Source organism: Symsagittifera roscoffensis, chromosome 9 (assembly GCF_963678635.1).
Source record: "Symsagittifera roscoffensis chromosome 9, txSymRosc1.1, whole genome shotgun sequence".
Taxonomy (NCBI): Eukaryota; Metazoa; Xenacoelomorpha; order Acoela; family Convolutidae; genus Symsagittifera; species Symsagittifera roscoffensis.
This window is the reverse complement of record NC_087070.1, coordinates 38,494,253-38,511,156: the sequence shown is the minus strand read 5'-3', so window position 1 is coordinate 38,511,156 and position 16,904 is coordinate 38,494,253. Positions and strand designations below refer to the sequence as shown.

The following is a 16,904-nucleotide window of genomic DNA, read 5'->3' as shown; positions in this document are numbered from 1 at the left end:
AAAAATGATAAATTTGGCTCTAGGCTCGAGTGTGAAAGATCTGCGATTGCCGGCGAATGATGTTTCAAGCCAATCAGAGGCGAGATTTTCATCTCGCGAGGAGAAGAAGGAAGAGGCGAAAGAGAAAGTGTGTGAAATGATTTACAAAGCAGGCGATGACCTCAGACAGGATGTCCTCGTCATGCAAATGTTCCAGCTAATGCTGAATGTGAGTCATCAGCCCTGGATATAATTTTTCCGTTTTTTTTTTCTAAGAAAAATTTTAGGTCTAGAGAGTTTGTTCACAATTTTAAATTTAATCTTTGATGCATCTAAGGGTGAGTTTCTTTGATTTCTGTTACGGAGGAAAACGCTTGGTAGTCATAATTATTTTTGAAAGAGGTTTGGGTTGAAATATTTTAATATTTAGTCAGTGAAACATGGTCTGTCGATGTGTTCGTTTTTCCTTGATTTTACTTAGTGGATTATACTTACTATAGTACGTGAAGTATAAAAAATAAAATGGCGTTATGCAAAAACAATACAAATTTTTTATTGGACATACAAAAAAGGGTCTCTAAGCGTGCTGTGTGTTGTTAGATTTGGAAGGAACACCCCATGACGAAGCATATCATTCTGAGGAAGTATGGATGTGTGGCCTCCAGTCAGAACACAGGGGCCATAGAAGTGGTCCAAGACGCAGTGACCCTCTGCAAAGTTAGTCACTTGTCCACTCTTCAAGTGTTGCTTTCCAGCCTCTCGTGCGAGAAAGGGGCTTAGTTAATCAATTAAAGCTTCCGACTACGCAGTGGCGTTCTAATGAAAGAACTAAGTTCATATTTATCACCTTCGTTGGGGTACTAGAGTAAATCTTTTAAAAAGTTTTAGCTCGCTGAGAAACAGGTTCTGTCCAAGTTGTCATCAATTTGGATCCAGATTTTAAGCACTCGTTTCTAAATGAGAGTTTGCACAAACGAATAAACTCTTTTAACCGTTTTGATTCGAATTGTTCAATAATGTTATTGATTAGTTTATCTTGTTTTAGAGTAAAATTCATCAAAAGATATTTGTCAAATAACTACTCAATCGTCCAGGTGCTCAAGTTGTGCTTTGGTGCTCAAGTTGTGCTCAATATTTAGCTTTGGGTAGATATCGTATTCTGGCTAGTTTTCCTTTCAATTCAGCAATCGTGACTTAGATGTATCGTAATTTGGTCGGCACATCTTAAGCATAATAGCACGATGACCTCAGAGTCGTTGCTGTACTTATGCTCCAATATGTGCAAATGGGGTTTGAGAAATTAGACGACAAGCAAATTAGACGGAGGTACTTAAAAGGAATATAGACGATTTTGCAAAACTGCAATTGTGAGAAAATAGACGAAAGTGAGAGAGATTAAAATTGTTCGCAGACAAATTGCGCGAGAAAAATATAATTGTTTGTAGACAACAGTTAAATTTCGGTAGCCAAAAATTTTACAAGTCAATCACGCATAATTTATTTAAATCAAAACTCTCTTGTAATATTCGGATTTGACATTTTTTGTTCATTTAAACTAATTGTTTTGATAGGTATTGACATTCTATGTTCTTTTTGTATTTGTGAAACTTGAGTCTTAAGAAAAAATTTTGTTGGCCTTTTCTTTTTCATAGCTTTTTTGTCTAAAATGCCAGATCTGTAAAAAAAATCCGTCTAATTTCGTTTTTGTTGTATCCGTCTAATTTGCTTATCGTCTAATTTCCTAGGCCCCTGTGCAAATGCACACGTGTTTAGCTTCGTGGTGTTTTGTAACAGTCCTATTGTACCGGTCCTAGCAATTTCCCGCCTTCAATTAATTTCATGTATTCAAATTTACTGACAATTCTAACGCTGCGGCTGAGGTTAATGTCTTTTTTGGTAGCTTTTTTGTGAATTTCGGGTTCTTAAACTTCTAGAATTTCGGGTTCTAGACTTTTTCCCGTAAACAATTTTTCGTACAATTTCTCTCTTCTTTATTCACTTCTTTTCTTCTCTTAACATCTGTCAGGTTCTTTTCCACCTGGCCCAGTGGTAATGCAGTTGCCTTTGCACCCTAAGCTCTGTGTTTCGAGCCCCGGTCGGACCTTGTTTTTTTTCAGTATGTATGGAATTGAAAACTTTGTTTTGGTAAAAATGAATTGTCGGACCCTAATTTGAGCAATTTTGATTGAAGTTGCAAGTGCAAGTGTTGTTCATTATAGTTCAGGGGGGGTTTGAAGTATTTTGAAAGTTTTATCATACAATTTTTATGGTGCAACTAGTGTCTGCTCATAGATTTTTGGCTTAAGTGCTGAATCACTGTTTATTCTTGTTTTAAGCAATTTTCATCGTCAGTTTTGTTTTCTCTTCATATTTTTTGCTCCGTTGCTAGTGTAATATTCAAATAGCTGGCATGTAGGTCTAGAATGAATTTCTATCGAGACATAGGTAATTTTGAAATGCCTAGTATTTTTTCAATTTTTATTTAAATTTGTTTTCGACTTTTTATGTTTGGGATGTATCACAGGTTGTGCGAAGCTCCACTTCGCCTCTGTGCGATATTAGGGAGCCACAGCTCCTCTGCTAAGCCTAGTTTTTGTTAGAAGGAAAGCAGTAGGACGATCGGCTACGTTTTTTTAGATCCAGCCTCCAGGTTCTTTTCCAAGCTTTGATAACCACTCTTCAAAAACAATTAAAATGTTCCTTCCAAACGCTATGTTAAGTACAAAGAGAACTTATTAACCCCGAAACGTATAAGTGAGTCTAAATTGCTTGCATCAAATCATTTTGGAAAGATTTTTGAGCCAGATTGAATCGCCGCTTTAGCGTTAAAAGTACAAAAATATTGCGCGTTAATTGTCCCAATTTTTAACACCAATAACAAAAAATGATCAAAGGCGAGTTTTGTTCAATTTGAGCTTAGGGCACCACAATCTTTTAATTGGTAAAAAAGAATACTCATATTTCAGGGCAAGTCCTGATGGTTCCTGCTTCCTTTAATTGTGTTCACTTGTTTTTTGGTAATTTTTTTGATAAATTATTTTGATAATTCTATCAAATATTGGAGTTAATATGTGATTATTTTTTAGGAAATATTGATGCAATTTCGTTTCGCTGACTTCAATTTGGAACAATTTTGTGTGCAAGATTTCAATTTGTGTCACGTTATCAGCATCATAGATAAAGTCTTGGAAAATTGAAGGAGGCTCAAGTTTACGTAGGCTCAAAGAGCAATAAGCATATTTCGTACGCACCCGCTTTAAAAACGTAGTTTCTAGGTTCGATACTCGCGACAACTTTCATTCAGAAGATCAGTTGATTAAAAAACCACCCCATTCACTTACATAAAATTATATATCGAATAATATAAAAATAATTGATTTACACGAATTTTTTTTCAAAGTTGCCTGTTATTTTGGTTTTTGATTGACGTTTGCTTTGAAGATTTTATCTGATCGCAAAGGAGATGGTGTTATTGTTCCGACTTTCGATACGAAAGTGACGGAATATTTGTGCTCGGGGTGGGTTTTTTTTTCTTCAGACAAACTGCGACTTTTTAACTAGCCATTTTTGACGGACTTTTTTATATCATTCAAAAGGTATTGTTGTCCTGAGCTTAAATTTGAAAAGATATTTTACCTGTGATCATTTTTCGTAAAATTACGGGGGTTTAAAGATTGCCGTTTTGGGCCAATTTGGGACAATTAACGCGCGATATATTTCGCGCTATTAACGCGTAAGCGGAGAGTTAATCCGTCTTAGAAATTGTTCCAAATTGGTTGAAAGAAACTGATTTGCCATAATTGATTTGTTCCAAGGAGCGAAATCTATCCTTTTGTACTTTATATGGCGTGTGGGGAGATGATTTTCATAAAAAATTTCAAATTTTAGAAATTTTTTTTTTTTTTCATTTTGTTCTACTTCATTTAATTTTTAAATGTTATTACTGCTCCATAAACCTCAAAAAGCAGTCGGAACATTCAGGGCTTCGCCCTGATACGAGCAGTCTTGTATATTTTTTAAAAGCTAAGAACCATAACCGTAAGTTAGATACATATCAACGCAGCGTTCTCATTATCTCGGACTTAATGCTGTCTTTAGTTTCCATTTTGTTGGCCTGAAACTCTTTGTGTGTTTGTGTTTTTGTTCCGACTTTCGATACGAAAGTAACGGAATATTTGTGCTCGGGGTGGGTTTTTTTTTCTTCAGACAAATTTCGACTTTTTAACTAGCCATTTTTGACGGACTTTTTTATATCATTCAAAAGGTATTGTTGTCCTGAGCTTAAATTTGAAAAGATATTTTACCTGTGATCATTTTTCGTAAAATTACGGGGTTTAAAGATTGCCGTTTTGGGCCAATTTGGGACAATTAACGCGCGATATATTTCGCGCTATTAACGCGTAAGCGGAGAGTTAATCCGTCTTAGAAATTGTTCCAAATTGGTTGAAAGAAACTGATTTGCCATAATTGATTTGTTCCAAGGAGCGAAATCTATCCTTTTGTACTTTATATGGCGTGTGGGGAGATGATTTTCATAAAAAATTTCAAATTTTAGAAATTTTTTTTTTTTCATTTTGTTCTACTTCATTTAATTTTTAAATGTTATTACTGCTCCATAAACCTCAAAAAGCAGTCGGAACATTCAGGGCTTCGCCCTGATACGAGCAGTCTTGTATATTTTTTAAAAGCTAAGAACCATAACCGTAAGTTAGATACATATCAACGCAGCGTTCTCATTATCTCGGACTTAATGCTGTCTTTAGTTTCCATTTTGTTGGCCTGAAACTCTTTGTGTGTTTGTGTTTTTGTTCCGACTTTCGATACGAAAGTAACGGAATATTTGTGCTCGGGGTGGGTTTTTTTTTCTTCAGACAAATTTCGACTTTTTAACTAGCCATTTTTGACGGACTTTTTTATATCATTCAAAAGGTATTGTTGTCCTGAGCTTAAATTTGAAAAGATATTTTACCTGTGATCATTTTTCGTAAAATTACGGGGGTTTAAAGATTGCCGTTTTGGGCCAATTTGGGACAATTAACGCGCGATATATTTCGCGCTATTAACGCGTAAGCGGAGAGTTAATCCGTCTTAGAAATTGTTCCAAATTGGTTGAAAGAAGCTGATTTGCCATAATTGATTTGTTCCAAGGAGCGAAATCTATCCTTTTGTACTTTATATGGCGTGTGGGGAGATGATTTTCATAAAAAATTTCAAATTTTAGAAAATTTTTTTTTTTCATTTTGTTCTACTTCATTTAATTTTTAAATGTTATTACTGCTCCATAAACCTCAAAAAGCAGTCGGAACATTCAGGGCTTCGCCCTGATACGAGCAGTCTTGTATATTTTTTAAAAGCTAAGAACCATAACCGTAAGTTAGATACATATCAACGCAGCGTTCTCATTATCTCGGACTTAATGCTGTCTTTAGTTTCCATTTTGTTGGCCTGAAACTCTTTGTGTGTTTGTGTTTTTGATCCGACTTTCGATACGAAAGTAACGGAATATTTGTGCTCGGGTGGGTTTTTTTTTCTTCAGAAAAATTTCGACTTTTTAACTAGCCATTTTTGACGCAATTTTTAAAAATCATTCAAAATGAATAGTTGTCCTGAGCTTAAATTTGAAAATATATTTCACCTATGATCATTTTTGGTGAAGTTATGGGAATTTATGGATTGTCAATTTGGGACAATTAACGCGCGATTTATTTCGCGCTATAAACGCGTAAGCGGAGATTTAATCCGTCTTAGAAATCTTTCCAAATTGGTTGAACGAAGCTTATTTGCCATAATTGATTTGTTACAAGGAGCAAAATCTATACTTTTGTACTTTATATGGCGTGTGGGGGGATGTTTTTCATAAAAAATTTCAAATTTAGAATTTTTTTCTTTCATTTTGTTTTATTTCATTGAAATTTTTAATGTTATTACTGCTCCATAAACATTAAAAGGCAGTCGGAACATTCAGGGCTTCGCCCTGATACGAGCAATATTGTTAATTTAAAGCCCTTTTTAGACGCAGAATATCTACAACAGCCGATTGAACAGGGGCAAGATGTCGTGGGACAAAGAGTCCCTCAAACGCTGGCTGGAGGAGAACAACCCCCCGGAGAAGATGCCAAGAGTGCTGGACAGGTTCTTCTGGTCTGCCCTCGGCAGCTGCGTTGCCACCTTCATTCTGGTAGACTTTTTTCCCTTCCCACCTCTCCTCAATATGACGTTTTAGCTAGTATAGACTGAATACCTTTATGAGCCCCGCTGGCAGTGTAACATCATTTTCGTAATTCATAGTGAAGGCTATCATTAATCATTGAAGAGCAAAAGTATCAGAGTCGATTTGTTGGTAAAGCTTAGTAGCCTCTGTTTGAGACTTAGGCATGGAATAATCTATGATGTGAAGAAGTATCGAGGTTTTTTTTCGGTTGGGCAAAAAAATGGGGATCAGCTTTTCCTTCCTTTTGGACTGTTTTGTGTATTTTAAACTCAAGGAGCTGGTAGTACTTCATTGGACGTTATTAATAACTCGCCGACGCTCACATAATCGAATCAAATGTATTAAATTAGAAAGCGCAAAATTAAAAATTGTATTATTAATCAATCATTTAGCTTTTGGGGGCAGTACAACAGTGCCGAAAAAGAAAATCTTCTTCAACAGTGCCGAAAAGAAAATGTTGTTCAACAGTGCAGAAAGTTATTTTGAATACTGTTATTTTGAAAAGTCAAAAATGGTGGCGTCCCTGATACTTGAAGGAACAAATGCTTGAAGTTAATTTTAGCTTACTTTCAGCCAATCAGAATTGAGTGTTCAAAATCTCGAAGTAAATCGTGAAAATCTCAAAATAAGAAAATAAATCCAGGCCATTAGTGTTAATATTGACCGATTAGATAAAAAGCAGATCAGTTTTCAAGACTGAAAATTTCTTATGATTATTTGAATAGTATTGCGGTTGTAACCCGCATTTTGTAATATTTTCGATTATTTTCCACTGATTTCAAACATTTTCTGTTAATATTGACTTCGATTTTGTGAGAAAAGCATTTAGCCAATAGAAACGCTAGCGATTTTGATTGGTTGAAGTTTTTCAAGCATTCGGTCCTTCAAGCATGGGAACCCTCCCCCTCATACGCAAAGGACCGAATGCGCGAAAACAAAAATCAGGCAATCAGATTTCAGTAATCTAAAATTTGGAAAGAAAATTAACATTTCCAGGGATTGAATATTGGCCGAATGTAAAAACGGCAGAAATATGCAAAACTTTCAAATTGTCTCTGACCGCCACCGAATTGGAACAAATTTTTTATTTCAAGTGTTTCGTTATGAAAGAAGCAAAATATTGCTTCAATTATTTCATTTTAATTGAATGGCAACTGCTTCTTTTTAAAAATTGACTTTCGGCTAACTTGTTTTCGGTCTTTTCCCCACGAGTTTTGTTTCGCGCATTCGGTTCTTCGCGCATGAGAATAGCCCTCGAGTTCATTATTTGTTCAGAAAAGTTTAAGACGACGCGCTTGGGGAATGTTTTTTTTTTTGTTCAACCAGCGATATCAATGAAAATGGCCATTTTTGATGGGGAGGGTCCTCATGCTTGAAGGACCGAATTCTTGGAATACTTCAACCAATCGAAATTGCTAAGCGTTCCTATTGGCTAAATACCTTTCTCACAAAATCGAAGTCAATATTAACAGAAAATGTTTTATTTTAGTGGATAATAATCAAAAATATTACAAATTTCGGGTTACAACCGCATTACGGTTCATATAATCATCAAGATTAATGTGTTCAAAATCATAAGATTTTATCAGTCTTCAAAGTTCATCTGCTCATTTTCTAATCGGTCTGTATTAATTTTAATGGCCTGGATTTATTTTCTTACTATGAGATTTTCGCGATTAACTTTGAGATTTTTGAATACTCAATTCTGATTGGCTGAAAGTAAGAAAAAAAAATGAATTTCAAGCTTTTTGACCTTCAAGCATGAGGGACGCCAACCGTTTTAGGAACCATTAATCCGGGGCTAAAACAGCAAAATCAAAGAATGCTATTGCTGATTCAAGAAATTTATTATAGCCCCCCTCTCACTTAATACAATTTTTTTTACAGTATGGCTATAATTGTTTATTGTTAGGCTGGGGCGCTACAATGAGAAACAGGCAATTTAAGTATGTTTTACCAAAGAGAATCCTTTATGACAAAAAAATCAAAAAAACAGACTGTTTTCCTATATTTTAAATGAATGACAGAAAAGTTAATGCCATGTTTTAGCTGACATAAAGCGCAATGGTTAAGCAGGTATCAAGCGCAACGCTTAAGAATCAATCAGAGCTAGATGAACTTGATTCAACTTCAAGGCCAGACAGTACCTGCCCACTTTTTGTCCGAAATTATGCGGATACAGATTTATTTCAGTCTGAAACGAATCAACTATAAACAGCAACATTTTGCTTAATACACACATTAAGCAAATCAAATCAAGATATGAAATAATTTTCGAAGCTTCAGAAAAGGTTTCGTAGGAAACGTCTTCTTCTTACCAACTGATTCAGTGTATGAAATAATCCTCGTTTTTTCTCTTCTGTCCAGTCTGACTAATTCAGTTTCAAAAAAACTGCATCTCTAAAATTTGCGGTAACAGACTTTGCCTCAGATCGTTAAATTAATATTGTTAATGAAAATAAACAAGGCAAACATAAATCAAAGCTAACACGCAGCAGCAAAGCAAACATAAAGCAAAACAAAAACGCAGCAGCGTCCAAATCACAGAGCAACAGGTCAAATTCACTCCCTATTCCCACGCCAATTCTATGTTAGCAATCAATACATTGTGCCGGAGGCTATTCTCATGCGCGAAAGGCCGAATGGAAGAAGAAATTGTGGGCAAAAAACGAAAACAAAATTAGTCGCAAGTCAATTTTAAAGTGAATCAATTGTCTTTCAATTAAAATGAAATAAATGCAGCAATATTTTGCTTCTTCACTAACGAAACACTTTTTGAATTATAAAATTTGTTCCAATTCGGTGGAGGTCAGTGACAATTTGAAAGTTTTGCATATTTCTGCCGTTCTTATATTCGGCAAATATTCAATCCCTGGAAATGTTTACTTTCTTTCCAAATTTAAGATTACTGAAATCTGATTGGATGATTTCTGTTTTCGCGCATTCGGTCCGTTCAGTATGAGGGATTCCACCAATTAACTCAGCAAATTGTCAAGTTTTTTTCTCGGTTGCGCTCCAAGACAAAACCGTGCGTATCAATAAGTCCCAAAATGAAAAATCAGTGCCACAGGCCTCAGAACAGGTGTTTATGTTTAGATGATTGCACGGGAGACCACGCCTTTTTTTTTCACGCCAGACATCGTTGAAGTCCTGGGTGGATTTGTAAGTTGAAATTTCGACAAATATGAAATAGTACCCGGTTGCTGTTCAAGTAGCACAGAATGTTCTGATTTCAATTGTCTGTCAAGACAACACTAAATATTAGAAAGAAGTAGCCTCTTCCAAATATCTCTTGACTCATTTTCCAATTTTCTGCTGATTTTACTTGCAGCGCTGAACAATTTTAATCTGAATCAAACGCTGGGGTTGAAGATGTTAACTTGGTCAGTTGTTTTTTTCTGGGGGGAGGGTTTTGGTGTAGGGTGTTAACTTGATCTCGAGTTTCTTGAATACGGTTGGGTGTTCACTCATTCTCTTTCTTTTCGTGGAAGTTTGTCTGAGGAACAAAAAACTCCAAGCTTTTCGTAGCACAGGGATTTTTCTCGAGGTATCTTTTGAAGTGTAGTCGCAACTTTGCAAAGGCGTTCAACGTAATATCATATTAGGTTCTACAGGCGCTTGCATTGAGGTAGTTGATATCACGTGAAAAATAACTCCTAGGCCTTAGTTCCTTCTTGTTTTAGAGGGGTCAAAGCAACAATTTTCTAAAAAGCTTGGGAATAAAAAAATTATCCAATGATTCCTGTGTCTCGAATTATGGTAATATTCACATAAAAACCACTCAAACTTTTATGTATTATATAAAGTGCACGTGCAAACAGAAGCTGAAGGTTGGTTTCAATTTGAAGAAAATTTGAAACAACAAAAATTGTAACTCAACAAAACCATGGCTTGCTTAGCTAATATGAACAATGCAGTTCTGCTTCTAGAGGCTAAAAAATTGCAATTGCTAGCGGAAGAAAAAATCAGAAGCTAGACCATGAAGATACCATTTTGAAAAAGCAAGTACAATTACAAGAAGCTCGTCTACAACAACAGACCCTACAATATAAACAGGAAACTATCCGAAAACAAACTGAAAACATGATTGACAACTTACTAGAACAAAAACAACAAGTATCAGACGTTTAAACAATACAATGACGAATTTCAGCCCGAATTTGTCCCTCGGTTATTTTCCGCTCAAACCGAAAAATTAATCAACAGGATATTGGACCACTAACTGCAATATATATTCATATTCATCGGCTACTCTAATTGACGTTAATAGTATTGTTGACAAGTATACTTATGGGACAAAAGTTGAAACTCTTGTTAAGCATGTGGGACATGATGCTAGTGATGGGGGACTAACCGGAAAAGAAACTTGTGAACAATTTCGGGAAACGATTGAGAAATCCGTTAAGAAATTCAAGCCTCATAGAGTTGCAGCTTGCAAAATAACTCCTGTGAAAAACGGTTTTTTTTTCGGCAGAGATCAAAACAACAAGCATTCCATCCCCTCATACGCAAAGGACCGAATGCGCGAAAACAAAAATCAGCCAATCAGATTTCATTAATCTAAAATTTGGAAAGAAAGTAAACATTTCCAGGGATTGAATATTGGCCGAATATAAAATCGACAGAAATATGCAAAACTTTCAAATTGTCACTGACCGCCACCGAAATGGAACAATTTTGTATTTCAAGTGTTTCGTAATGAAAGAAGCGAAATATTGCTTCATTTATTTAATTTTAATTGAATGGCAACTGCTTCTTTTTAAAAATTGACTTTCGGCTAACTTGTTTTCGGTCCTTTGCCCACGAGTTTTTTTTCCCGCATTCAGTCCTTCGCGTATGAGAATAGCCGTCGAGTTAAATATTTGTTCAGAAAAGTTTAAGACGACGCTCTTGGGGAATGGTTTTTTTGTTCAACAAGCTACATCAATTAAAATGGCCATTTTTGATGGGGAGGGTTCTCATGCTTAAGGGCCGAATGCTTGGAAAACTTCAACCAATCGAAATCGCTAAGCGTTTCTATTGGCTAAATACCTTTCTCACAAAGTCGAAGTCAATATTAACAGAAAATGTTTTATTTCAGTGGAAAATAATCAAAAATATTACAAATTTCGGGTTACAGCCGCATTACTATTCATATAATCATCAAGATTAATAAGTTCAAAATCATAAGAGTTTATCAGTCTTGAAAGTTCATCTTCTCATTATCTAATCGGTCAGTATTAATTTTAATGGCCTGGATTTATTTTCTTACTGAGTCTTTCGCGATTAACTTTGAGATTTTTGAATACTCAATTCTGACTGGCTGAAAGTAAGAAAAAAATTAATTTCAAGCTTTCTGACCTTCAAGCATTAATGACGCCACCCGTTTTAGGAACATTAATCCGGGGCTAAAACAACAAAATCAAAGAATGCTATTGCTAGTTCAAGAAATTTATTTTAGCCCCCCTCTCACTTAATACATTTTTTTTATTACGGTCTGGCTATGATTTTTTATTGTTAGGTTGGGGCGCTACAATGAGAAAGAGGCAATTTAAGTTTGTTTAACAAAAAAGAATCCTTTATGACAATAAAAAATCAAAAAAAGAGACTGTTATCCTTTATATTAAATGAATGACAGAAAAGTTGATGCCATGTTTTAGCTGACATAAGGCGCAATGGTTAAGCATGTATCAAGCGCAACGCTTAAGAATCAATCAGAGCTAGATGAACTTGATTCAACTTCAAGGCTAGACAGTACCTGCCCACTTTTTGTCCGAAATTATGCGGATACAGATTTATTTCAGTCTGAAACGAATCAACTATAAACAGCAACATTTTGCTTAATACACACATTAAGAAAATCAAATCAAGCTATGAAATAATTTTCGAAGCTATGGAAAAGGTTGCGTCGGAAACGTTTTTTTCTTACCAACTGATTCAGTGTATGAAATAATCCTTCTTTTTTCTCTTCTGTCCAGTCTGAGTAATTAATCAGTTTGAAAAAAACTGCATCTCTAAAATTTGCGGTAACAGACTTTGCCTCAGATCGTTAGATAGGCATGGAATAAAACCTAGGCATGGAATAATCTATTCTGTGAAGAAGTATCGATGTTTTTTTTCGGTTGGGCAAAATATGGGGATCAGCTTTTCCTTCCTTTTGGACTGTTTTGTGTATTTTAAACTCAAGGAGCTGTTAGTACTTCATTGGACGTTATTAATAACTCGCCGAAGCTCACATAATCGAATCAAATGTAGTAAATTAGAAAGCGCAAAATAAAAAAATGTATTAATAATCAATCATTTAGCTTTTAGGGGCAGTACAACAGTGCCGAAAAAGAAAATGTTCTTCAACTGTGCCGAACAGAAAATGTTGTTCAACAGTGCAGAAAGTTATTTTGAATACTGTTTTTACTGCTCCCAAATCACTGACAAGTACATAAGTTCGAATCGACGGAAGTTGAAAAGTCAAAAATGGTGGCGTCCCTCATGCTTGAAGGACCAAAAGCTTGAAATTAATTTTAGCTTACTTTCAGCCAATCAGAATTGAGTGTTCAAAATCTCGAACCAAATCGTGAAAATCTCAAAGTAAGAAAATAAATCCAGGCCATTAGTGTTAATATTGACCGATTAGATAAAAAGCAGATTAGTTTTCAAGACTGAAAATTACTTATGATTATCTGAATAGTATTGCGGTTGTAATCCGCATTTTGTAATATTTTCGATTATTTTCCACTGATTTAAAACATTTTTTGTTAATATTGATTTCGATTTTGTGAGAAAAGCCTTTAGCCAATAGAAACGCTTAACAATTTTGATTGGTTGAAGTTTTTCAAGCATTCGCTCCTTCAAGCATGAGAACCCTCCCTCTCATACGCAAAGGACCGAATGCGCGAAAACAAAAATCAGCCAATCAGATTTCTGTTTCCGATTTTGTGAGAAAAGCCTTTAGCCAATAGAAACGCTTAGCAATTTTGATTGGTTGAAGTTTTTCAAGCATTCGCTCCTTCAAGCATGAGAACCCTCCCTCTCATACGCAAAGGACCGAATGCGCGAAAACAAAAATCAGCCAATCAGATTTCAGTAATCTAAAATTTGGAAAGAAAGTAAACATTTCCAGGGATTGAATTTTGGCCGAATATAAAAACGGCAGAAATATGCAAAACTTTCAAATTGTCACTGACCTCCACCGAATTGGAACAAATTTTATATTTCAAGTGTTTCGTTATGAAAGAAGCGAAATATTGCTTCATTTATTTCATTGTAATTGAATGGCAACTGCTTCTTTTTAAAAATTGACTTTCGGCTAACTTGTTTTCGGTCCTTTGCCCACGAGTTTTTTTTGCGCATTCAGTCCTTCCTTCTTGGAAATCCTCAACCAATCAAAATCGCTAAGCGTTTCTATTGGCTAAATACCTTTCTCACAAAGTCGAAGTCAATATTAACAGAAAATGTTTTATTTCAGTGGAAAATAATCAAAAATATTACAAATTTCGGGTTACAGCCGCATTACTATTCATATAATCATCAAGATTAATAAGTTCAAAATCATAAGAGTTTATCAGTCTTGAAAGTTCATCTTCTCATTATCTAATCGGTCAGTATTAATTTTAATGGCCTGGATTTATTTTCTTACTGAGGTTTTCGCGATTAACTTTGAGATTTTTGAATACTCAATTCTGACTGGCTGAAAGTAAGAAAAAAATTAATTTCAAGCTTTCTGACCTTCAAGCATCAATGACGCCACCCGTTTTAGGAACATTAATCCGGGGCTAAAACAACAAAATCAAAGAATGCTATTGCTAGTTCAAGAAATTTATTTTAGCCCCCCTCTCACTTAATACATTTTTTTTATTACGGTCTGGCTATGATTAATAAAATCATAAGAGTTAATCAGTCTTGAAAGTTCATCTTCTCATTATCTAATCGGTCAGTATTAATTTTAATGGCCTGGATTTATTTTCTTACTGAGGTTTTCGCGATTAACTTTGAGATTTTTGAATACAACCCCTCTCACTTATTACAATTTTTTTATTACGGTATGGCTATAATTTTTTTTATTGTTGGGCCTGGGCGCTACAATGAGAAAGGTGCAATTTAAGTATGTTTTACAAAAGAGAATCCTTTATGACAAAAAAAAAGTAAAAAAAAACAGACTGTTATCCTATATATTAAATGAATGACAGAAAAGTTAATGCCATGTTTTAGCTGACATAAGGCGCAATGGTTAAGCAGGTATCAAGTGCAACGCTTAAGAATCAATCAGAGCTAGATGAACTTGATTCAACTTCAAGGCTAGACAGTACCTGCCCACTTTTTGTCCAAAATTATGCGGATACAAATTTATTTCAGTCTGAAACGAATCAACTAAAAACAGCAACATTTTGCTTAATACACACATTAAGCAAATCAAATCAAGCTATGAAATAATTTTCGAAGCTATAGAAAAGGTTTCGTAGGAAACGCCTTTTTCTTACCAACTGATTCAGTGTATAAAATAATCCTCATTTTTTCTCTTCTGTCCAGTCTGACTAATTCAGTTTCAAAAAAACTGCATCTCTAAAATTTGCGGTAACAGACTTTGCCTCAGACCATTAAATGAATATTCTTAATGAAAATAGACAAGGCAAACATAAATCAAAGCTAACACGCAGAGCAAAGCAAACATAAAGCAAAACAAAAACGCAGCAGCATCCAAATAACAGCAACAGGTCAAATTCACTCCCTATTCCCACGCCAACATTTTTTTTCTCCAAAAATTGCTCTCTCGCAATCAATTAATAGCAATATTCTATGTCAGCAATCAATACATTGTGCCGGAGGCTATTCTCATGCGCGAAGGGCCGAATGGAAGAAAAAATCGTAGGCAAAAGCACGAAAACAAAATTAGTCGAAAGTCAATTTTAAAGTGAATCAATTGTCTTTCAATTAAAATGAAATAAATGAAGCAATATTTTGCTTCTTTCATAACGAAACAATTGAAATATAAAATTTGTTCCAATTCGGTGGAGGTCAGTGACAATTTGAAAGTTTTGCATATTTCTGCCGTTTTTATATTCGGCCAATATTCAATCCCTGGAAATGTTTACTTTCTTTCCAAATTTTAGATTACTGAAATCTGATTGGATGATTTTTGTTTTCGCGCATTCGGTCCGTTCCGTATGAGGGATTCCACCAATTAACTCAGCAAATTGTCAAGTTTTATTCTCGAATGCGCTCCAAGACAAAACCGTGCGTATCAATAAGTCCCAAAATGAAAAATCAGTGCCACAGGCCCCAAAATAAAATAGCAGTCGCATAAGTCCCAAATCTTTTCAATTGGTCAAAAGACTAAATTAGCCGAGTCTCGGTTCAAAGTCGCCGGTGGGTACCGCGCTTCGCCGCTTTGCGGCGATAACCGACTCTAAATTTTGTATAGAGTCCTACACTTTGGTGGCAAGCTCGCAACACGTTAGCGCGGCTGCGGCGGTCACTATTCTGCAGCTTGAGTTTAGGCTGCTTGAACAGTAAACAATCAATTCATAAACTCGTTGGCTCAAATTTCAACCAATCAGAATTCAAGAAGATAAATTTTGGGACTTATGCGACTGAGTTTTTTATTTTGGGTGCTATGATATTGGGACCTATGGGAATTCACCGACAAAACAGTCTTCAAACAAATTGACAACAATTCACAAACAGAACTCAAAATTTTCGAAAATCCCTCATTTTTGGCGCTGTTGAATACTTCAGTTTCGGCTCTGTGGTAATTCGGCAGTAGAATTAACACAATTTGAATATTTGCTTCAAATAGCGACCCATCAGGGTTAATTTACCGTTTGTTCATTGCCGTTTGTTATTGGAGTAGTGACCTTTGTGCATTTGTGTAGGGGATCGGAGACCGGCATTCGGACAACATGATGATAGAGAGAGATGGAACCTTTCTACACATAGACTTCGGACACATGCTTGGAAACTTCAAAAAGTTCAAGGTCATTTTAGTAAACCAACAAGCTGTTAAACAGTTAGACGACTAGATCAACATCCGCTCTCAACCGTCCTGAAAGAAAACAAATTAAGTTCTTTTTGCCCACTTTATTGCTTTGTATGATCTATACAGGTAGTTTATAGCGGTTTAAAATTAGGTTCCCCTGCTGAAAAAAAATAATGCCAAATCATTTTTCATGAAGTTTCATTGGGTTAGCTTATCTGTATTGAAACTGTAATTATAATGAGCAGATGTTCAACAAACCGCAATATCTTGAAGACGAAAATACATCAGAGTTACGTCACAATTGCATGCAACAGTGACAATCTGTTGTTATGTTGCATACCTATATTATTTTTCGGCTCGTCGGACTGGTATTTTTTTCGGCTTGTTAGATTTTCGGCTTGTTGGACCACAGGATCTCTATAACTATTCCCCCCTACCTAGTAACGAATTGCCACCCCCTATAATGCAATAATTCAACGGTTAAACATATGTGAGTTTTGTACCTAGTAACGAAATCCCTTTTGCAAAAAAAGAGCAGTGATAGTTGAAGAGATCCAAGAAAAACATCCAGTCTGATTTGTCTTACGAGAAAGAGTGGTTTATTTGTGCCTCTTGTTTGTCTCAGAACAGGTGTTTATGTTTAGATGATTGCACGGGAGACCACGCCCTTCTTTTTCACGCCAGACATCGTTGAAGTCCTGGGTGGATTTGTAAGTTAAAATTTTGATAAATATGAAAAAAATACCCGGTTCCTGTTCAAGTGGC

General features: G+C 35.4%; 1 protein-coding gene across 1 annotated transcript in view; it reads left to right on the top strand.

The window, feature by feature from the left end:
- Positions 1 to 16,904, top strand: part of LOC134854839 (uncharacterized) — a 94,011-nt gene that overhangs the window by 61,683 nt on the left and 15,424 nt on the right. The window contains exons 20-24 of the mRNA XM_063871198.1: positions 24 to 208; positions 580 to 696; positions 5,993 to 6,157; positions 16,036 to 16,137; positions 16,784 to 16,849. Of these exons, the coding sequence (XP_063727268.1) occupies positions 24 to 208; positions 580 to 696; positions 5,993 to 6,157; positions 16,036 to 16,137; positions 16,784 to 16,849 (635 nt within the window). The remainder of the gene's footprint in view (positions 1 to 23; positions 209 to 579; positions 697 to 5,992; positions 6,158 to 16,035; positions 16,138 to 16,783; positions 16,850 to 16,904) is intronic.